Genomic DNA, 23,100 nt, shown 5'->3' on the forward strand with positions numbered 1-23,100 from the left:
GTTTGTCCACTTCCACAGACAGTTTTTCTGGGTCATGTGGCCAGCATGACTAAGCCGCTTCTGGCGAAGCCAGAGCAGCACATGGAAACGCCGTTTACCTTCCCACCGGAGTGGTACCTATTTATCTGCTTGCACTGTGTGCTTTTGAACTGCTAGGTGGGCAGGAGCTGGGACCGAACCGCCGACCTTCCGATCAGCAAGTCCAAGCAGCACAATGGTTTAAACCACAGTGCCACCCGCATCCCATAACCCTGCCCTATTTGGTGTTAAATGTGAGAAGGTTCTTCTGTGCCTTTCTCTCTCTACCCATATATGTTATACTTCCATACGTTCGATGAATGTTGAAATTGCAGTCCCTTTTCATTGACAGTTAGCAGTTGGGATTTTAAGAACAGAGAAGAAAGTCTAAACTGTGACGCTAAAGGAGAAGTTGCTTGAGCAGGGTTTGTGTATATGTAAACCTCAAGTATCGCATAAGATGATTACTGACTCCCTGATTCCATTGTTGCAGATTACCGAACCAGATTCAAGACAAACACATTTCCAGGTAAGAAATTACTCGGTGTATCAAATGCTTTCTTACGTAGCATACCGATTAATATTTTTAGGTCTGTTTTGTAAATCTAGCATTGTGTGTTTCATTTATATATAAATACACTTGTCCATGAGCTAAAGTTCTGTAGGGACCTAATCACACGAGGAGCGCTACATGATTATGACTTCAACCAAAGGGAATGCCAGAAGCCATGGTACCCTTTCAGTTTGTTGGAGCCTTGGGTGCTCCTCAGAACCACCAAAAATTCATTTTTAAGTTAGGAGGAGAATGTACATTTACATAACACATAGCCCATTCAGTGTTCTTATAGGACCGTTTTGAGCAGGTTATCTTGGCCCGGGGAAAGTTGTAGCTGGTGAAGCAGCAAAAAACTAGTAGCAAGACACTTTCAGGCCCTGAGGCCCTTGGCCTTCTAGAGATGAGAGTTGCATCTAGGAATATCCTCGGACTATGAAACTGGTGTGAAAACCCACCCAGAACAGGCGACGGATGTATATCCTAGACTTAGCAACACATGGCCTTTATCTTGCTAGAATTAAGTTTATTGGCCCTCATTCATCTGGACCCTGGTCCAGAACTTATATGGCCACTCCTGATTCAGATATAATGGAGAAATAGACATATTTGTAAGACCAGCAACTGGACATTTGTCTCCAATGACATAACAGTATTATCATGCTGTGCCATCCATAAAAAATAGGTAGTCCTATTTATCCTTATTTTCAAAAGTTATCCCTTTATTTTCAGAGCACCAGTCTTCTCGGATATTAGGGGTGCCTCTCATTTCCATATTGTATAATGGCTGCCTTTATCTCGGACAGCGCAGCTTCAAATGGACCCTTATTTGTTGACATTTTGATTTGGCAATGCTCATTGTTTGAGTACCACTGCAGTGATGCACATTGGAAACCCTCAGGCAAAGGGTTCTGTCTGCAGGGAAGCATTTTGCTTGTAGACTGGTGGAGAACTAGCCTATATGGTACATTAAAAGAAGCAGATGAGCCAAAGACCGGTCTGTTTTTCCTGTGTAGCAGGAACAAATCTGGATGCTTACTATTGCAGGACATGTTGCCAGAAATGGACTTGGAGCCGCACCCAGGCAAAGTTAAAAAACAGGATGCTGTTCCGTAGTGTGCGAACAGCATCTGGAAATAGCATAGACCTGATGCTTCTTTCAGGGAGATGGAGAACAGTTTTGCTTATAAGTAGGTAAATGTCCACTGTGGTATTTTTATAAAGGCTCTCTTAATACTGAGTAGTGGACTCTTTTGAATACCGCAGTTATAAAATGTCACTCAGACTAGTGAAAAAAATGACTTTTTCTTCTGTGAATCCTCCCGCCCCCATGCATAACAGTAAACAATTTTTAGGGTGGTTTTTTGTTTTGTTTTTCTGGCTGTATATTGTTCCATTTGCACTGGAGACATCTCTGGGTTTTTAGTTTGTGAGCATTTTAGGTGAGCTCTGAAAGCCTTTTGCTAAATAGCAGTGATAATTAAGAAGGTGAAAAGCAGGAATTTAATTGATCTCCATTTCCTATAACTATTAGTAGAAGCAGTTGCCGTCATCATCACAGTTGTTAAAAACCTGAACTGTCACAGTACAATAAAATAACTCTGTATTCTGAAGCCCTTGGTCCTCCCTCAGAAAGCTATAGCCACCAGACCCCTACTTAAATAGTTTTCCACCCACCCAAGAACCCCGGCACTGGGATTTCCAAAGCGTGTGTGACACAACTAACAAAATTTTTGGGTGGAGGGAGCAGAAGAGCGAAAATGTACTGCCAAGAAATGTAATGCCAGACAACAGTGATAGCAAATTATCTGCTGGAACTAATAGGCAGCAGTGAAAAAATTAAGAAAACCAGTGAGAACTTTGTAAATAAAGTTTTCCATAATTCAAAAATCTAATAAAGCCCAAAAACATGGAAGCAAAAAGTACTTCAGAGGGTTTTAGACAGAAATACAGATTAATGCTGGCAATAAAGACCAGCACTCGGATCTTAATTTCTTTTAAGCTGCCAGTTTCTTCTGTAGATCAATAATGATCTCAGGAATTTATGATTTGAGGTGCCCAAGCTTTTATAGTCAGCTCCAACTGTTCATGACATTAGCACTGTGGTTTTTTTGTTTTTTGTTTGCCAGTTGGTGTGAAATGCAACAGATAAGAGGGGCTATTCATCTACTGCAGCCTTAAAAGCTTGAATGTGTGCCCTGAAAACAAATGCCACACAGATTTAATAAGCTTGTGACTTGTGTGGAGGAACCAGGCATGAGGCAAACATTCTCCCCTTTGGTCGCCAGCTATTTGCCGCTTACTGATTCTTGAGTCGTGTCACCTGATGGTAATGGGGGCGGCATCTTGTGATGCAATCCTGAGCAAAGCATCAAAAGGGCTCCCCCATTATTGGCAAGGGCAGTCATTGGCAGCATCCCTGCATTCATAACGTAAACATGGGAGCTGTGCACTTAATACCTTGATATCTCTTTGATTCACAGCGACAGATTATTGAATCTTTTTGCTGTGTATTAAAAAGTACCCCAGCACTAACATTTTATCAATTTTTAAAATATTGAATAAAACATGAGAACTAGAAATGCATGTGAGACTGGTTACATTACGCTCAGATTAAAGAAACTTTTAAAAATGACAAGAAGCTAGGGTTCCAGGTGGAGAAATCGAAATTAGAAACAGAACTGTTAGAACCAAAGACTAAGGTACTTTCTAGAATGTATAACTTGCTGCTAAAATGGAACACTCAAGATGAAATGGTTAAATCTGCTATGATAAGGTGGGCGCAGGATATTGGGTATAACATCATGTTTGAGGACTGGGAAAGGCTGTGGACTACTGGGTTGAACTTTACTGCATGTAATGCTCTGAAAGAAAATATAATGAAAATGATTTATAGATGGTACATGACCCCAGTCAAACTGGCAAAAATATACCACCTGTCTGATAATAAATGTTGGAAGTGTAAAGAAAGTGAAGGAACATTCTTTCACCTCTGGTGGACATGCCCTAAAGTGAAGGCCTTCTGGGAAATGATATATAATGAATTGAAAAAGGTATTTAAGTATACCTTCACTAAGAAACCAGAGGCCTTCCTCCTGGGCATTGTCGGCCAAGGGGTGGTAAAGAAGGACCGAACCTTTTTTATGTATGCAACAACAGCAGCAAGGATACTCCTAGCGAAGCACTGGAAAACTCAAGATCTCCCCACACTGGAAGACTGGCAGATGCAACTGATAGATTACATGGAACTGGCCGAGATGACAGGCAGAATTCGAGACCTGGGAGAAGAGAGGATGGAAGAAGACTGGAAGAAATTTAAGATTTATTTACAAAAACATTGTAATTTGACTCAATGTTAAGCAGGTTGCTAAATCATAAAGAATTGGGCACCACTAAATTAGATAGAATTAGGAAGACAAGTGAGATTAAGAAAATGTGAACCATTTGGGAACTATCAGATTATAAATTAAGTTTGAGGGCATACAATGTGAAGAAGAGGATAATTTGCTGGAAAATTTCTTTTCTTATGATGAAAATGGGAGCGGGAGATGAGAGGAAGTCCAGAGAAGTTGTGAAAATATGTTATGACAGATATTCTATTGTGAACCAACTATGTATGCATATTGAAAAACTTTAATAAATATTATAAAAAAAAGAGAACTAGAAATGCATGTGGACTTGCCATCATTTTAGCTATCAGCTATCATCTGTCTATATACAGTATCATCCATCTATCATCTATCTATCTATCTATCTATCTATCTATCTATCTATCTATCTATCTATCTATCTATCTATCTATCATCTATCATCTATCTATCATCTATCTATCTATCTATCTATCTATCTATCTATCTATCTATCTATCATCTATCTATGTATCTATGTATCATCTATGTATATCTATCTATCATCTATCTATCTATCATCTATCTATCTATCTATCTATCTATCTATCTATCTATCTATCTATCTAATCTATCTATCTATCTATCTATCATCCATCTATCTATCTATCTATCTATCTATCTATCTATCTATCTATCATCTATCTATCTATCTAATCTATCATCTATCTATCATCTATCTATCATCTATCTATCTATCTATCTATCTATCATCTATCTATCTATCTATCTATCATCTATCTATCTATCATCTATCTATCTATCTATATATCTATCTATCTATCTATCTATCTATCTATCTATCTATCTATCATCTATCTATCTATCTATCATCTATCTATCTATCTATCTATCTATCATCTATCTATCATCTATCATCTATCTATCTCTATCTATCTATCATCTGTCTTCACAGCTATTCACACTCATAAGGCCTGGGTTTAAAACATAGTTGCTTCCTCTTTGTCAAAAAGCTCTGGAATTTCCTTTGTCTTGCTGTGCATTATGGACACTACATTTTTCTCCTTGCCATAACTGAATTAATTCCGGAAGTCTGTGGCTGAGTCCTGCTGATCCTTGTACAAAACACAGCCTGCTATAGATTGCTACCTACAGTGAGAAGTATTGGCTATACTGCCTACCTACATTTTTGAGAATGCAAGTATCTGCAATGCGCTTTTTGCCCCGCTTCCGTTTTGCTCTTCGGAAGGCAAATATTGCCACTTAGTGGATGACTCCTCTAACTGCAGTATCTTCAAAAGATAAATGGAAGGCCTGTTGCTGATCGGCATGTTTGGCCTTGGTTGCCAAAGTTCTTAAATTAAATGGAGACTTTGCCCAACATGTCCATATTGAATTTCTATGTGGTTATAAAGAAATTCATCGAATCATAGAGTTGGAAAGAACCACCAAGGGCCATCTAGTAAGGTTGGTCAAGGACCCCTGGATGGTTAAGTCCAAACAAAACCGACTATGGGCTTGCAGCGCTCATCTCACTTTCAGGCTGAGGGAGCCAGCACTTTCCAGGTTATGTGGCCAGCATGACTAAGCCACTTCTGGTGCAGTGGGACACTGTGACAGAAACCAGAGCACACGGAAACGCTGTTTACCTTCCTACCGCAGCGGTACCTATTTATCTACTTGCACTGGTATGCTTTCGAACTGCTAGGTTGGCAGGAGCTGGGACAGAGCAACAGGAGCTCACCCCGCCATGGGGATTCGAACCACCGACCTTCTGATTGGCAAGCCCAAGAGGCTCAGTGGTTTAGACCACAGCGCCACCTGTGTCCCTCATCTAGTCCAACGCCCTGCCATGCAGCAATCTCAACTAAATCTCATGCATGTCTTGACGACATGTCCAACATTAGAACAATACAGTGGTACCTTGGTTTACAACCACAATCCGTTCTGGAGGTCCAGTTGTAAACCAAAACATGTTGTAACTCAAGGCGTGCTTTTGCCAATGGGTCCTCCAAAAAAGAAAAAGGGTTGCAATCCAAAAAAAGGGACACACACTTCCGGCTTTGACGTGGTTGTAATCCAAAACGGTTGCAAACCAAGGTACCACTGTCTTATAAAAAGCTATAAATGTGTAACAGGGAAGGATAAAGGATTCCTTATCAAATATAGAAAAATCAAGACGAAGGAGCCTTTTTACTAACATTTTATTAGATCATTAGATTAAGAAATGTTTCAAAGAATAACCATGTAAACATGATTCAGCCGTAGCAATGTAACAATAAAAGACCCCAACCCTACACACTTTCACCCAACAGCCCCAAGAATATTCCTAGAGGGGAAAAATACTCCTGTAATAGAAGGAATGGGGACCAATGGGATGGAAGCAATGACAACGAAAACCACTTCTAAAATCACTTTCCTGTGAGTATCTAAGATGCACTGCTCCCATCTCTAGACATCTGAGAGTGTAGACTATATACAAAACCAAATTTCAGGAGGCAAATCTGAGGTTTTCATTGCCTTTGCTGTAGGGGCCTCCTGACGCCAGTATGTGGATGTTTGCAGGGGAGCCTGCCAGTGTGGGAAGATAGCAAGTGCACAGCAAGAGCCCAAGATGTAACTTCATACGCAGTGTTCGAAACTCCCATTGTTCTAGGCTCATTCTGTGACATGGAATTTCATTAGCACGAGCCGTTTCTGAGCTCTGGGTGCAATACTGCGCCTAAGATTTCAGATTAAAACTTCAGAGTGGAAGGAAAGGAGGACCTTTTTCTGCCTCCCCACTTCCAGCTGCTTTTCAAAGACGGGAAAAGAGACCCTCTTAAGAATATTAGGGAGGTGGGGAGGGGAAAGACTAGAGCATGTGGGAAATGAACATAATATTTTAGCTGCAGTTCATTCATTTTCAGCTTTGTATTTTTGTCATTAAAAAGTGCATCTAGACATTCTGTTGTCGCACCCACAACTAAGCTTTAAGCTGCCATTTACCGGTAGCTCCTAACTTTCATATCTCAGTTTCTAACACTGTTCATATGAGATGCAGGTGAATGCATGAATATATAGGCTAGCATTTGTTTCTGTTGTTTTGCTCTTTACGCACCCCTGGGGAGCTGGGCGTTATTATTACAGCTATTAATACAGGAAAATTTCAACAGTAGTTTAGTAAATTCCGCCCCCTCTCTCAAACCCACGTTCTGCCATTCAGGCCCCATTATTTGCAAGATCATAGCTGCCTGAGATGACCTGGCAACATCCTTTTTGCAACCGGGCTGATGTCTCTTAGCCTTGCCAGTACAACTGGTGGCATTCTGCTTCCAAAATCCTTCAGCGGTGGGTGGTAAACAAAACAGAGGACTTGTGTTGGGCTGCTACCTATCAGCGCTGCACAGAATAAGTGGGTGTGAATAGACAACAGGGAACAACTTTCCTCAACAACAAGTGGAGCACAAGACTCTTAATCTGAGGGTTGTGGGTTTGAAACCCATGTTGGGTGAGAGATTCCTGCATTACAGTGGGACGGACTAGATAGCCCGTGTGGTCCTTTCCAACTGGTTCTATGATTCCTTTCATTCTGTAGGCTAGTTTTCTAAAATGGATGCGCCAATTAGCCCACACCCTCTCACTTTTTTTTTTAGCTTGATGTTTTTCCTGATGGATATTACCATATTTTCCCATGTACAGTGGTACCTCGGGTTACATACGCTTCAGGTTACAGACTCCGCTAATCCAGAAATAGTACCTCGGGTTAAGAACTTTGCTTCAGGATGAGGACAGAAATCGCACAGCAGCGGCGCAGCGGCAGCAGGAGGCCCCCATTAGCTAAAGTGGTGCTTCAGGTTAAGAACAGTTTCAGGTTAAGAACGAATCTCCAGAACGAATTAAGTTCTTAACCCGAGGTACCACTGTATAAGACACCCCCATTTACGACATGACTCCTATTTTTTTTGAACCCCAAATAAATCAATATTTTAAACATCAAACAGAACAACTTTGAGCCCCTGTGCATTCACCATCTGTGTATGACTCCCAATTTTAGACTACCACACGGGAAAATACGGTACATGAGACTTGTTCGATTTTTTTTCTTTTTTTCTTCTTCAAATAATCTTTATTAGTTTTTCAATTAGATACACCACATACACATATTGTATTACATTTTACATTTATACTTGCTCTTCAGAGCTGACTTCCCTCCTTCCTTCTTCTGGTTTTTTATATCACATATAATTTTATCGCATTATATTCTTCCATCTTATATATTGTTATTCATTTTCCATATTTGTCCATAGTGCGAATTTTGTATTTTCATTAGTGATCTGGTTCAAATTCCAACCTTAGTCGATTTGAATTTTTCTATGAAATTGCCCGTGCTACACATCGCTGATGTGGAAGTTACTCAGAAATCCTTTCCAATTTTGATTTCTAAGCATGACATGTAAAAATAATTTCTTGCTGAAATGCAGAATGCTTAACGAAAAGCACTGTGCGCGCTCGCATGAATGCACATTTTTGTATCCGTGTGCGAGAGAGACATTTCTCTTTAAGTTGTGGTGTCAAACAGCAGAGGGCACTGCGGGATTAATAAAACCCATTCTGAGCTTCTGTTTCTCTCCCCCACCCCTTGCCTCATGTGAAGCCATGTTGAATGAGCAAATGTCTCTAGACTGGTCTGCGAGTTTTAAATGTCTCCTTTACAGGAAATCCACTGTGTAGCACTGCAGGGTTGTCCAAACAACTGCACAATGTCCACTTCTGTGCATATGTTTAACTTTGCTCACATCGCTGAACAATGTCTGTTTTCTTTGCATAATAGATCACTTTAGTCACGTGCACCTAGTATTATGAAAGGAGCAAATGATATTTGCCATAAAGGGTGTCTCTGTGTGTGATTAATCATCCTGTGGATTTGTCATGGCTTAAAACGAGAAGCTTTTGGACAAACTGGATCTTGAATGTATAAGTGGGACTTTGTATAAACTTAATTGTCTTAACAAAATGTTACTGTATGGGTTTTAGTGCTGGGTCGAGATTAGTTTCTACTTGCTTACTGTTAAATGCACCACTTTTTCAAATTTTAAAAAGCCCACTATTTACATTTTACAGTTTTTTCAAAACTTGGAATGTGTGCTTGTTTGTATTTGAGAGCATTTTTTTGTTTTTTATCAGCCGCTGGCCTTTTTTTATTGCAGACTAGCCATTACGTTCGCTTTTCTGGGCAATAGGCCCTTGTTCTAAGGCACAATAAGAGTTTTTGCCCTGTAAATTGATTGAACAGAACTGGCTGATCTTAAGCCTTTCTGTAGTTAAACCCAATTGATGTCTTGCCCAAGTATCTCTACTGTTTCAGCTGGGACATAATGCAGAGGTGATACTTTTTGCTCATTAATATGTGCCCAGCTGTTATGTGATCTGTTCACCATAAAAAAAAGTATGTGTGGTTTGGAGGGCCCGTGGAGAGGACATTTAAACAGAGCAAACGAAAATGTCAGGGTTATTCAGGATGTCCTAGGAGCCCACAGAAGATGGAGGAGTCCCCTTCCCTGCTCTGCGGGATCTCAAATGCACACATGGAGCTTCCTTGGTCATTTTGTTTTGGAAGCGCGGTACACAGAACAGGGCTATTCCAGTCCTCACAGTGAATGGAACCATCTATATTCATGTGGAAGCTGGGAAGGGAAGTCTTGGAAGATCTGTCCTTTATAATTAGTCTGTGGGCCTAAGTAGACAAGACATAAAATGCCTAATCAGGAGACCTCTGCATTTTCTCTTACAAATGAACAAGATGCAGGTGGGGAAACCCACAGGCAGGGCTCAAGCACAGGAGCGCCGCCCCCCCTAGAATTGTAGAGTTGGAAGGCACCCAGGGGACCATCTCTAGTCCAATGCAAGGATATGCAGCTGTCCCATACGGGGATTGAACCTGCAATCTTATCGGCACCCTGGTCTAATCAACTGAGCTATATAGGTGGGGCTAAAGAGATGGAATCCATGTTATATGCCCCTGAATACCAATTGACAGTGGGGGAAGGCTGTTGCTTTTGTGCCCCGGCAATAGGTTTCCCAGAGGCCTTAAACTGGAGTGGACATAGTTGCAAACAGAATGCTGGACCAGACAGACCTTTTGGTGTTTTGTTCTGATGGGTGCAGTTCATCTGCTCTAATATTAATTGTGGTTCAGGCTAACCAGGATTTTCCTTAATCTGAAACCATGTCTGAAGGACATTGTCCCTTATAAAAACCTAGTTAACAACAACAACAACAACAACAACAATTTATTTATACCCCACCCTCCCCAGCCAAGACCAGGTTCAGGGCAGCTAACACCAGGTATAAAACAATTGATTGAAATACAACTTAAGAACAAAATTAAAATACAATATTAAAATGCAGCCTCATTTCAGTAGGAACTCAAATCAAACACTTTTTTGGGGGGAGGGGGGAATGAAAATGTCAAGTCTTCACCAAGGCCAACTATCCAGACTGGTCCTACGTGGACCAGAAAAAAGCCAGGGAAGTCCGCAAAGAAGGAGAAAGGAAAAAGGAAAGAGGGAGAGGGGATCAAGTTGATTCCAAGCCAAAGGCCAGGTGGAATAACTCTGTTAAGCATGATGGTGGCTAAACAGCAAGGAAGGGAGAACTTGTTCCCAGCGGGCAAGGGTTGCAGTAAGAGAACCCACGTTCACAAGGCAGGCTCCCAGTTTGCAAACTCGCCAAGTACAGGCAGAACTGCAAAAGGTCACATAGTGGAGCACTGAAAGATATATGCAGAATATATATGCAGGTACAGTTGTACCTTGGTTTTTGAACAGCTTAGTTCTCGAATATTTTGGCTCCCGAACACCACAAGCCCTGAAGTGACTGTTCCGGTTTGCCAACTATTTTTGGAAGTGGAACGTTCAACAGGGCTTCTGTGGCTTCCAATTGGCTGTAAGAACTTCCTGCAACCAATCGGAAGCCGTGATTTGGTTTCCGAATGTTTTGGAAGTTGGACGGACTTCTGGAACGTATTCTGTTTGACTTCCAAGGTACGGCTGTATATTGTGATGGGGGAAATATGGAAAACAGGTTCTTTCAAAACCCAGCTGAACAATCAGCCCAACTGCTCTCTGAAATCTCTTTGATAAGAAAGGGAGCTCTGAATCCCTGAGTCATAAAGCTATCTTGGTGCGTTAAATGCCGAAGAAAATAAATTGGGGATGACACAGATTTAGAGGATGGGGGCGAGGAATGTATGTTCCCAGTGGAAGCACAAGGATCTGTCTCATACATTTCACAGAAACACGGCTCCACCTTCTGGGGAGGCTGCCTTGGGCTGTTAGCAGATTTCCGAGAAAATATCAAACCTGGCATAAACATTGGCACATTTCTTCTTCTTTCTTCAAAATGTAAAAATAAATGCTTTTGGGGGGGGCAGAGGTTACTGAGAAATGTAGGGAACTGGAAGTGTGAGTCACCCCCATTTCCTGTTCCTGTATTTCTTAAGTACTCAAGAGGCCCTTTTGCACATTAGGTAAAGGTAAAGGGACCCCTGGCCTTACGTCCAGTCGTGGCCGACTCTGGGGTTGCGGTGCTCATCTCGCTTTATTGGCCGAGGGAGCCCGTGTACAGCTTCCGGGTCATGTGGCCAGCATGACTAAGCCGCTTCTGGCGAACCAGAGCAGTGCATGGAAACACCGTTTACCTTCCTGACAGAGTGGTACCTATTTATCTACTTGCACTTTGACGTGCTTTCAAACTGCTAGGTGGGCAGGAGCAGGGACCGAGCAACGGGAGCTCACCCCGTCACGGGGATTTGAACCGCTGACCTTCTGATCGGCAAGCCCTAGGCTCTGTGGTTTAACCCACAGCGCCACCCGCGTCCCCCTTTTGCATATTACACAGCAGTTAATCCAGGGTTTGCTATCAAGCGCACACTTGAAAGAGAACAACAGCTTTTCCTCGTGGTACAACTTTTGTTTGAAACATGGGCCATTCAGCTCTGATGCATTTGTCTTGGTTGGTGTAGAGAACAGGAATCCCTGCAGGTATATGGCATGAAAGGGTTCCCCAAACTTGGGTCTCTGGTTGATTTTGAACTACAGTTCCCATCATCCCTGACCACTGGTCCTGTTCGCTTGGAATGATGGGAGTTGTAGTTCAAAAACAGCCAGAGACCCAAGTTTGGGAAATGCTGATTTATGGGATCAGCTTGCTTGCCTTTTCTAATTTTATGCCTTGAGAGTAACTAGGGTAGTTACTAAAGTACATTGGAGACTAAAATACATTTGGAACTAAAATACATTTTGAGATTGTAATCTGATTTCATTTTTATGATGAAGTAAGTTGTTTTTTAACTGAAGTCGTAAGCATGTAATCCCTCATTACATTATAATATGAGAGTAAATGTCCTTCAAAATTATTTAGCATGAATGTTGTGTTCTGTGTACTCACCCTTATGCATGACAAGGTTGGTGATAATGGAATACTTTTGATGGTATTGAAAGTATATAAATATTTTTACTGAATGAGGTGTAGTTGTGTTTTTAAGGTTAATTTTTTATCCTGATTTATTTTAACCTAGTTGCAACATATTGCAAACTTCGATTTGAGAAGCAGGTGTGATTCTGTTGCCTCCCAACCCTTTACTTTCGTATGAACCGGTTATGCTTTCCTAAAGTGATGGTGGTCTTGCATGTTTTAATACATTGTATGCAAAATGTCACTAACTGAAAGGGTTTGACATACCTGCTGTTAGAGAGGGAATATGCGGTACGTCCAGCAAGGTTTTCAGGTGCTGGTTTTAAGCCGTGCTGAGCTAAAAACACATTGAAAGTGGTAAATTGGTTTTTAAGAAGACTCAGTAAGGCGCTGGACCAACTGCTAAATTCACCCGCAGGTTTGGTCAAGCTCCGTATCATGCCCTTTCAGAAATGAACAGAGCTGCTACAAATACAGGAAAATTGTGCTTCTATCTGTAAACATAATACTTTGTTTTACTGCACTGTGCAGATATTGCTTCTTACAAGGATGCGGGTGCAGCTGCTTCCATGAGAAGGAAGCCCTCCCATCCCCACCACTGCCCCTCTTCTGGCCATGGGAGTGGCATAGCTGTCAACGTTTTCTTTTTTAAAGGGAAATTCCCTTATTCCGAATAGGATTCCTTGGAAGAAAAGGGAAAAGTTGACAGCTATGGGGAGTGGAGCAGGGTAGGGATGGACATGGGCCTAGCCAAGGGGTTGGGGGTAGCTGCCCCCCCAAATCAAGAAAAATCAATACAAATCAATACAAATTGGAGGTTTGCCCCCCTAACAAAACCCTGACGCCCCCTAACAAAAATCCTGGTTACACCCATGCTCCCACCAGTTTCCCCTCCTTCCCCTGTACAGCCACTACAGTATAGTGTAAATTTAACTTTTATGCACACTGGGAAACCAACAAAATTTGTGTGACTCGCTTTATTTCGGTGATGTGGAACCAAACCCCTCAAAATCTCCGACGTATGTCTGTATTATAACGGCATTTGTTTATAATGTGCTCTATTGAATTCTTCTCGGCCATTATTTCATTACTGAAATCTGATTATTTAGGAGGCCATATAACAAATTCTTACATGTAAATTAATTTTCAGTTAAATCAGTTGGGCAGATGAGAATCATCATCTCATCATTTTATTATTTATACCCCGCCCATCTGGATACTCACACAGAAATAATTTTACTAGATCGACTGCCCGGTATTTAATGTAAGCCATTTATGACATACCAGTAGCCTGAAAGGGGCAACAAGCCAGCCAACTCTCTTTGGTTGTAAATAAGCTATTGATTATTTGCACTCCCAAGTAATCAAAAGTGAATTTAGAAATAAGGCAAACTGTTTTGTGTCACCGAATAGAAAGGTGGTTAAGAAAGAAACAAAACTCTGCTTGGATATATTTTGTATGGACAAATTGGAACAGTTTTACAGTTCTGATTTTCTTGGATGAAATGCAACACAGTAACGCTGAAACAAAAACAAAAAAAGAGGAAAATATGTCATAATGTTGTACGTACATTTTTCATTCACGCCTCTGGTCAATCACACTTTCCAGGTTTTCGCACCGCACTAAAAACCTGCAAAAGCTTTCTGACCAGAGACAACGCAAGTCTGCCTCTATTGCCCCACTTCAAACTCACGGAAATACTGTCTGTCCTCAATCTCAGCAACGAAGGTTGATTTTGGCATCTCTTTTTGTATATTTGGGTTCTCTCTGTTTGGCCGCTGGTTGCTGTGTGAACTGCTCCCAATGAGTCTTCCCCTTTAGCGCTTACTTTCAATGTAGCGTTAGAAAACAGACTGTGTTTTCATTGTTTCGATTTGAAATAAGAATAGCAGAGCATGTCAAACCCTTACTTTTTCAACATTCTAATTTTGCATATATAACTCTTTATGATTTTGTTGCATTCACTAGGTTTGCTGGGATGGGTAATCTTCTTAAAGTCCTTACCAGGGAAATTGAAAACTACCCACATTTTTTCCTGGATTTTGAAAGTAAGTTCAAGTTTGGAACATCCTTTCCCCCTGACTTAGGAACTGGTTGAGAAGGAATGTTTAAGCCTGATTTGCTTTGACAGATAAACATGTTCAAGCAGTGCAAATGATCTGACTCGATGCTTTCAAGATTTGTTCTCTGAGCCACTTTCCTGTTCCCTTTTTCTCTATTTTTCAGGAACCAAATGGGAAATCTTTTAAAAGTTCTCACTTGCACAGACTTTGATCAAGGGCCAAATTTTTTCCTTGACTTTGAAAGTGAGCAAAACTCCTTGCCTGGCTTGCATTCTTTTCTCCTTCTAATATATAAAATCCTAATCAATTGCATGTATTGATCTACCATACAACTAGTGCAGTGTGTGGCACTTATACTTTTCCTGCTTCATTCTGAAAATCAGATGCTCGGTTCAACCAAAACACCAACAATATTTTTTTTTTGCAAATGTTAGCATCGCTCGGCTAAAAAACTGCCATGCCTTCTGTCAAACAGCCTCTGTCAAACAACCTTCATTTTAGAAGGTATTCTTATTTTTATTGACAAAGAACAGGGCCCGTTGAGAGAGGTTTTAGTGAATCTTAGCATGGCACTGTTCAGACCTAAATTTCTTCCCTGAGTTATACTTATGGAGAGTGCAGGAGTGAGCCTCAAGGTTGCATGCTTTGTACAAGTTGGTCATTATAAGTGGCTTGTGCTGTATTCAAAGAAACTTGCAAGCAATTTCTGCCCCCCCCTTGTCCTTTACACTTTATTAAAATGTGTAGGAGCATAGCACTGTGAAACTCTTAAAAGCCCACTGAGCAGAAAAGTGTCTCAGCATTGCACATGGGAGTAAACACCTCTTTCTCCTTATATAGTGGTACCTTGATTCTCAAACTTAATCCATTTCAGAAATCTGTTCCAAAACCAAGGTGCGCTTTTCCACAGAAAGTAATGCAAAATGGATTAATCCATTCCAGACTTTTAAAAACAACCCCTAAAACAGCAATTGAACATGAATTTTGCTATCTAACGAGACCATTGATCCGTTAAATGAAAGCAATAAACAATGTACTTACTGCAGCCACTCAATCAATCAATCAATCAATCAGTAGCTGAACTGGGTTCCACACAGTCACACCAAAAAAAATGAAATGCAAAATAAATAGCAAAAAGAGACAGACGTCAGGGTAACACTCAATACGAAAGTGTGGCACTCAAATTGGAAGCACAACACTCAAAACAGAGCACTTTCGGCTTTCAAAAAAATGTTCGCAAACCGGAACACTTCTGGGTTTGCGGTGTTTGGATTCCAAATCGTTTGAGTACCAAGGCATTTGAGAACCAAGGTACCATTGTAGTTTCCAAAGAGCACAAGCAAATTTAAAGTTTTCTGATACGTACCCATTGACCCTTCAACACTTTCTGAAGGACTTAAAACATTTTGAATATATCTAAAGGAAAGCACTAATTCATAGTGAATACGACACTTTTCTTGCCTTTGTTCCATGTGGAATTGCCTTTGTTCACTGTCGAATTAATGTGATTACCTCCATTAATTGCAGAAACAAAATATGGCAATTGAAGTAAACGCTCGATTGCATTCCCCTTAGCTTTGGATCTATCATCTGGTGAAATGTAATCTACTTCACACATTAATTTTCTAACCACATCTTACAGCTAATATAATCCTTCTGCTTACAGGCTAAATGCATGTCGTCTGGGCGTTTCTTTGAAAAGTGATCAGAAAATGCATTAAAACTCCCTTCATCCACTAAAGATACATTTCTGCTCTGCTTGCTGCATAATAGCACTTTAAACACGGACAAGACAGGTGTATGTTATTGTTCGGCACAGCTTGCTGTGTTTCATAACTAATACGCCATGGGGGAAACTTTCCGAAAGCTACTGTGTCAATTTCAACCCAGTCCCCCTACTTCCTTTTATAAGTCTTTCTTAATATCTGTATTTTCTCAAAGCTACCTGATAATTATGCATAAGAATACCTACACTAGATTCCAGGTATTTAGCTCGACATTCAGGGCCTTTCTGTGTCAGCCAGGTTTGTTGCTGAATGTCTTAACTTCATTGCAAAAAAAAGTGGGGTAGCTGTCAAGAAGTTGAAGAGGTAGAATCGTAGAATTGTAAAATTGGAAGGGACCCTGAGGATCATCTGCTCTATCCCCTTGCAATGCAGGAAAATGCAGCTGACCCATATAGGGATCGAACCTGCAACCAGAACCGCAGGCAAGACAAATGGCCTAGTAAGCAAAAACTGCATTTCCCTGACGTTCATGGACAACATGCGTCAAGAGGGAGTCATTATGGAAATAGGCATTTCCTGATGTTGCGCAACCTATGCCACATTCTAGAATGATTTTGTATTTAAAAGGTGCGTGAGAGACTCTGGTTGCATCTCTCAAGAGCACAACCCTTTTCCTGCACATTGTTGAAGAGCAGCATTTCCCAAACCGACAAACTGGTCCTGCCCCGCAGCATAATTTCGTGACTAGTGGGGCCCAGTAACTTACAACGCTTTCAAGTGGGCCCTGGAGGTAGAAGGCTTGAGAAGTTCTGGTGAAGAGCATTTCACAAGGAACCGTACCTGCTGAGGCCGTACCTGTTGGCAGAAGGACTGTGAAATTTTGCATATTAGCATTTATGCTGAGGGGCACCATTCAAGCTCATAAGAAAATGGCAGGGTCCACAAAGGTGGCTGGGAGGTGAGGCAAAAACATAACCTCAGAATGAGTTAATAGAATACTTCTGGTTGAAGGACTCCCCCCCCAACCCCCCCAATCATTGCTCCAAAGAGTCATCAGGGAGAGATGGGGAGGAACTGGAAAGTTGTGTATTGAGCAATAAATTTTGCATCCCTGGAAACAAGTTGTAGAATGACTTCCAAGCGTGCAAGGCCTCATATGGGGGAGTCCTCTCAAAGCAGGATCCCATTACAGAATGCGCATGAGAATAATAGAATTGTAGAGCTGCAAGGGAACAACACAAGGTCCATCTTGCCCCACCCCACCTCCTCAGTACAGGAATCTCAACACATCCAATTTGAAACCATTCCACATTCTGCTTAGCTTTGCAAATGTGCCCGCAGTTTTTATTGCTGCACCACTAGAGTGAAGGGGATTTTTTTGAAAGCACCCTTCACATCAGAAACTCCTCCCCCATGGGAAAAAAAATTACATAGGCAATATTGAATGTACAGCCTTGAGAGTTCAGACATTAGTCGTTTTGGGATTACTGTGCACTAAAGCTTTGCATTAATTCGATAGTGTTAAAGGCCTGTCAAACTTGATGCGTCGGAAGAGGGTTGCTGAATTTCCCACCAATCAAAGGAAGCGGAGCACCATAGTTCCTCCCACAAGGCGTTTTTCTCTCTAATGGCCGGCCCACTTGTTATCAGGCGCAGTGGCCAGGTTTTTCTCCCGCAGCAGCAATGCCCAAGCGCGGCACTCAAACTTTCCCTGCAGGGATGAGCGGCAGCTATATGATTTTATACGTGGGGGAGAGAAGGGATCCACTTTTGGACCGTGTTCAGGGGGAAGCTAAGCACACTCCCCAGTCCATGGTGATCCCAGCCATTGAAGTTCAAGCGGTGCCCTTCTGCATAAGTCAGCCGTGGCTTCTGTTTCTTGGCCACCTTCTCTGCCCAAACAGATGAGTCACCAAGTAGCTTGACCATTTCTCTCATCGCGACAAATATCAGGGAGGGTTTTACACACGTCACGTGTGAATGTGCGGCAAGCAGAGGCTGTGCATCTGAGCACTGGCTGTATATTTAAAATAGATTTAAATGAGGAGAGTTCAAAACCTTCGCTCAGTTTGGGTGCTGCAGGCCTCAGTTTCCCTGCCCTCCCCCCACCTCTCGCAGGAAGGCTTTTCTTTGCACCTGCAGTGAATTTCACCACAATGCATCTTATTAAAACTAAGGATCTCTCTAGGCTTTCTTTCTTTCTTTTTTTAAGGCCTTGTACCTGCCTAAATTAATAACCAGTGAGCTGAATTTTGAACACTTCGGGCCATTTACAGCAGGCATTTTTCTCATAAAATGTGTCCTGCTAGATTTTACGGCTGCACTAGAAGCTTTTTATTTGATGTGTATGAAGCAAGAGGGAAATCGTATGCAAGAGAAGCCCTTCTAGTCTATAATGCTAACAGGCACTCTAATTCCTGATTTAGAGAACCCAGAGTGTAACAGAATGATGGATGTTGGCAGGGCATGTTGTCATGCTCAAAAATGCCTGATGTGGTCCCTGCTTTCAGAGGACAACAGTGCTGATCTCCTGATCTCCTATTTAAAAGGGAAGGGGCTACCCAGACTGAGCATAGTGTGCACACACCCTCAGAACACCTGATGCACGCACACATGCACACAAAGGAAAGGTGGCTGTCTTTTGTACATACTGAAATCCCCCAAACTTTGGTTTCCCTGCATAATAGGTGATAATATCCCACCCTTCCTCTCCTCATACAACATGCAGTTTCTAAGAATAGTCCCAGTTTTGTCCAGTTCTGTTTAGCTTCAACAGAACGTTGCCCACAGATCTCCTCAGTTATTTGTTCTACTGACTTTTAATAATATGGTAGGCCTTCCTGTAGAGACTTAAAAAGTCAATGCAGCATTACACAGCAGCACGCTCAGGACTTTGACCTCTTCCTAAACCTCTCTGGACCATGCATCTCTTGCTCAAAATAAATATATCCTGGAACAATTTAATAAACATAATCATAATAAAATTTATATTATTATTTATACCCCGCCCATCTGGCTGGGTTTTCCCAGCCACTCTGGGTGGCTTACAGCACATTAAAAAATGCAAAACATTAGACATTAAAAATTTCCAGATACAGGGTTGCCTTCAGATGTCTTCTAAAAGTCAGATAGTTGTTTATGTCCTTGACATCTGATGGGAGGGCTTTCCACAGGGTGGGTGCCACTACTGAGAGGGCCCCTCTGCCTGGCTCCCTGCAACCTCACTTCTTGCAGTGAGGGAACCGCCAGAAGGCCCTCAGAGCTGGACCTCAGCGTCCAAGCTGAAAGATGGGGGAGGAGATGTTCCTTCAGGTATACTGAGCTGAGGCTGTTTAGGGCTTTAAAGGTCAGCACCAACACTTTGAATTGTGCCCAGAAATGTACTGGGAGCCAGTGTAGGTCTTTCAGGACTGGTGTTGTATAGTCCTGGTGGCCACTCCCAGTCACCAGTCTAGCTGCCACATTCTGGATTAGTTGTAGTTTCTGAGTCACCTTCAAAGTAGCCCCATGGAGAGCGCATTGCAGTAGTCCAATGGCTAGTAGGATAACCAGGACAGCATCATGGATTGGCATTGCCAGATACATCCTGAGACATCTATTCCAGTAGGCCCCATGCTCCGCTGCCAATCCCTGGAGCTTCCTGGCCCTTCAGGTCTTATCATAGAATTGTAGAGTTGAACCCTGTGGATCATCGAGTCCAACCCCCTGCAGTCCAACATGCAGCTGTCCCTTATGGGAATCGAACCTGCAACCCTAGCGTTATCAGCACCACACTCTAACCAGCTGAGCTATCCAGCAGGACTTCCCGCTTTAATTTTTCTACCAGTTCACCTTCCCCCTTGAAGTGAGTGATCAGTAAGAGGAGTCAGGAGGAGCAACCTTTTTGTCTTCTTCTAGGGAGGGATGGATTCGGCCAGGCATAGGCAAACTCGGCCCTCCAGATGTTTTGGGACTACAACCCCCATCATTCCTAGCTAACAGGACCAGTGGTCAGGGATGATGGGAGTTGTAGTCCCAAAACATCTGGAGGGCCAAGTTTGCCTATGCCTGGATTAGGCCCAGAGTGAAAGGCAAACAAATAGGAAATAGTAGGGGGGGGGGAGCTGGGCCCATGCAGGGCGAGGGAGCCCCTCTTATCCAAACCCAAGTGAACGATGCTCTGACAAACTTCCGGCGTGTGTCAGCAACAGTTACTGTGAGTGTCATTTCAAAGGCTTTGAAACACGCAGTCATTTCTTCCCTCACTGGCTTGGAGATAACTGGACTAGATTGACTTAAAGTGATTTCAATATTATTCACTGAGAGGCTATCACACGACCCCCTGAATCCATGAATATTTGTGGAATCATTGGAACGGATCTGGGTCTAACATCTCCCCAAAGAAAGGCTTGGCAGCGATAAAACACGAAATGTGTGTGTGTTTTTGTTAAGTTGGACGCTTGTGAACAGGGTGTTGAAGAGGACCCAAGCAAAGGTGGCTGTAATGTTTAACTGAAATGAAGAGTCCATTGGCAGGTCAAAGACAGGGGTTGAGTCGTGTGGCAATGGTCCATCTTCCGCGATAACTCTTCCTGGTAATTCACATATAAGTCTAAGAGTAGGCCAAGGGGGAAAAAAACACAGAATTATGGTGTGTTTTAAAACTGGAAAAGAGGGGAAAGAGTCATGATCATTCGTGGGTCTTAATATAGCAGGTGAGGATGAAAACAGCTTTTCATTCTGCCAAGCTATGCTTCTGCATAGACAACTAACTCTTTTATGGATTGCTGTCCTCATTTTTTTCTTACTCAGAAATTCCAACTGGGAAGGATTGCAGCAAGATTATTTTTTTCCACAGTTTTTTTTAAAAAAAATGTATCCAACTCATCTTGTCTCAGTGGAGTCCATGATATCTTTTGACATGGAATTTGCTGAAGTCCATATAGTTGTTGTGGGGGGTTGTTGTTTTATTTTAATGTAAGTACATTTTGCATGAGGCATTTTTGATGGGGGGTGGAGAGCAGCAGTTTTAATCCTAGTTACATTGGAGCTAAATACTAAGGCATAGATATGGAAATCAATGAAGCACTGCCTGAATTGTCTGTAACATAATAAAATATGGATCAAAGGGCTATTGTACTGCAAACCACAGGAGTGTGTATGCTAGCTCTATTTGCCACCAACATTTCTTAAAATAATATTTGCTTTTTATCTCACCTAGATGCTCAGCCTACAGATGGAGAGAGGGAAGTATGGAACCAAGTCAATGCTGTCTTACAGGATTCGGAGAGCATGCTTTCAGACCTGCAGTCCTACAAAGGAGCTGGACAGGAAATTAGAGATGTGCGTTAGACCATACTATGGCACCCCCCCAAAAAAAACTGAGGAAGGAAAAATTAAACACTAGTCTGCAATATTTATTTTCATACCCAAACAAATACAGTCATACCTCTTGTTATGTTTGCTTCATGATATGTTTTTTCAGGTTGTGTCCTGCGGTGACCCGGAAGTACAGGAAAGTGTTACTTCCGGGTTTCGCCACTTGCGCATGCGCAGACGTGCAAAATGACGTCATGCACATGCGCTGAAACAGCGAATCACGACCTGTGTGTGCACAGACAGGGGTTGCATTTCTTTCAGGTTGCGAACAGGGCTCCGGAACGGTTCCCGTTCGCAACCAGAGGTACCACTGTACATACAATATTTCTTTTTTTAAAAAAATGGTCATAATTATGTGAAATCAAAACTAAAAATGACAAGAATTTTCCTGTCTACTGAACAAATCTCTTCTGGAGACAAGCGGTTACCGATGCAATCAGGCTACTGAACAAAGTCAAGAACCTCATTGAAACTTGTAGCAACACTCCTTAGGATTCCAAATTAAAAACAGATTTTCTAGATGTGCCGTGCACGCATATATCTGCACACAGAACACACGATTATGTGTATCTCCGCATGCATGTGGTGTGGATTATGTTTACCCCTGCATGCGGGCGAGACAAGATTGCAAAGAGCTTTTGCGAAGGCTGTTATTTATTAATGACCCCGAAGATGAATGATGGAGTCTGAGGACTACACGTTGGCTGAAAGCTTTCCAGTGCTAAATGGTGCGACGTCAAAGATGGACTTAAAAGCGGCTCGGCTTTTGGTCTGTGTGTGGCGTTTACAAAACCTCTTGAACGGTTTTGTTCTTAATTTATACGACGCCATCCGTGCATGAAGTGTTACGGAGTAACATGTGCAGAAAATAAACCTCTAAGTAGGTTCTCCTGCCCCAGCGAGCTTGCGAGCTTCTTTGGGGGCACTAGACGCAATCGAGGGGAGGGGAAGGAAGGAGAAACGGGGCTGAATCAGATGAAATGGTTGGAGTATCTTACAGGAACATAGGAAGCTGTCAGGTGATGGATCCATCTTGACTATACTAACTAACAATGACTCTTGAGGATTTTAGGCAGGGCACATTCCCAGCCCTACCTGGTAATGTCAGGAATCAAGCATGCAACACTGATGCTCTTCCACATAACTGTCCCTCCTCTAACTTAATTGTTGACATCCGTCTGTCTCAAGAAGAGTGCACCTCTGAGGTTGAAGTCAAATCCCGAAGGGACCTCCCTGGAGCACAGGGGTTCTGGGCTTCCCAGATTGACAAGACCCCCCTCTTGGCCTGATGTGGTCCAAAGGAAAGCAGAGCAATATGTTTGGCACCATCTTGGGTGCAGGAGTTGCCGGAAGGAGCCATACAAGGCACCATCCAACTATCTTAGGGACTCGACTCTGGATTTGTGTAGGGTTCACTCCTTAGCCTTTTCTTCTTGCAAAGATATCTTGCGAGACAGCAGATCCGAGTTTTCCTTCTGCTAGAAGGAAGTTGACAAGCCCCACCTGCCCCTAACTTTCCGCTCTTGTTATACAAACATCATTTTGAGATATTTTA

General features: G+C 42.2%; 1 protein-coding gene and 1 long non-coding RNA gene across 2 annotated transcripts in view; both read left to right on the forward strand.

Moving 5' to 3' along the window:
• Nucleotides 1–23,100, forward strand: part of CYRIA (CYFIP related Rac1 interactor A) — a 65,218-nt gene that overhangs the window by 32,742 nt on the left and 9,376 nt on the right. The window contains 5 exon segments of the mRNA XM_081906556.1: nt 512–547; nt 14,366–14,445; nt 14,624–14,635; nt 14,638–14,703; nt 21,388–21,509. Coding sequence (XP_081762682.1) covers nt 14,376–14,445; nt 14,624–14,635; nt 14,638–14,703; nt 21,388–21,509 — 270 coding nt within the window. The 5' untranslated portion in view covers nt 512–547; nt 14,366–14,375.
• Nucleotides 1–23,100, forward strand: part of LOC309367407 — a 368,756-nt gene that overhangs the window by 30,680 nt on the left and 314,976 nt on the right. The window lies entirely within an intron of this gene.

This window comes from Podarcis melisellensis (genome assembly GCF_964234715.1).
Source record: "Podarcis melisellensis genome assembly, chromosome: 3".
In the NCBI taxonomy this organism is placed as follows: Eukaryota; Metazoa; Chordata; class Lepidosauria; order Squamata; family Lacertidae; genus Podarcis; species Podarcis melisellensis.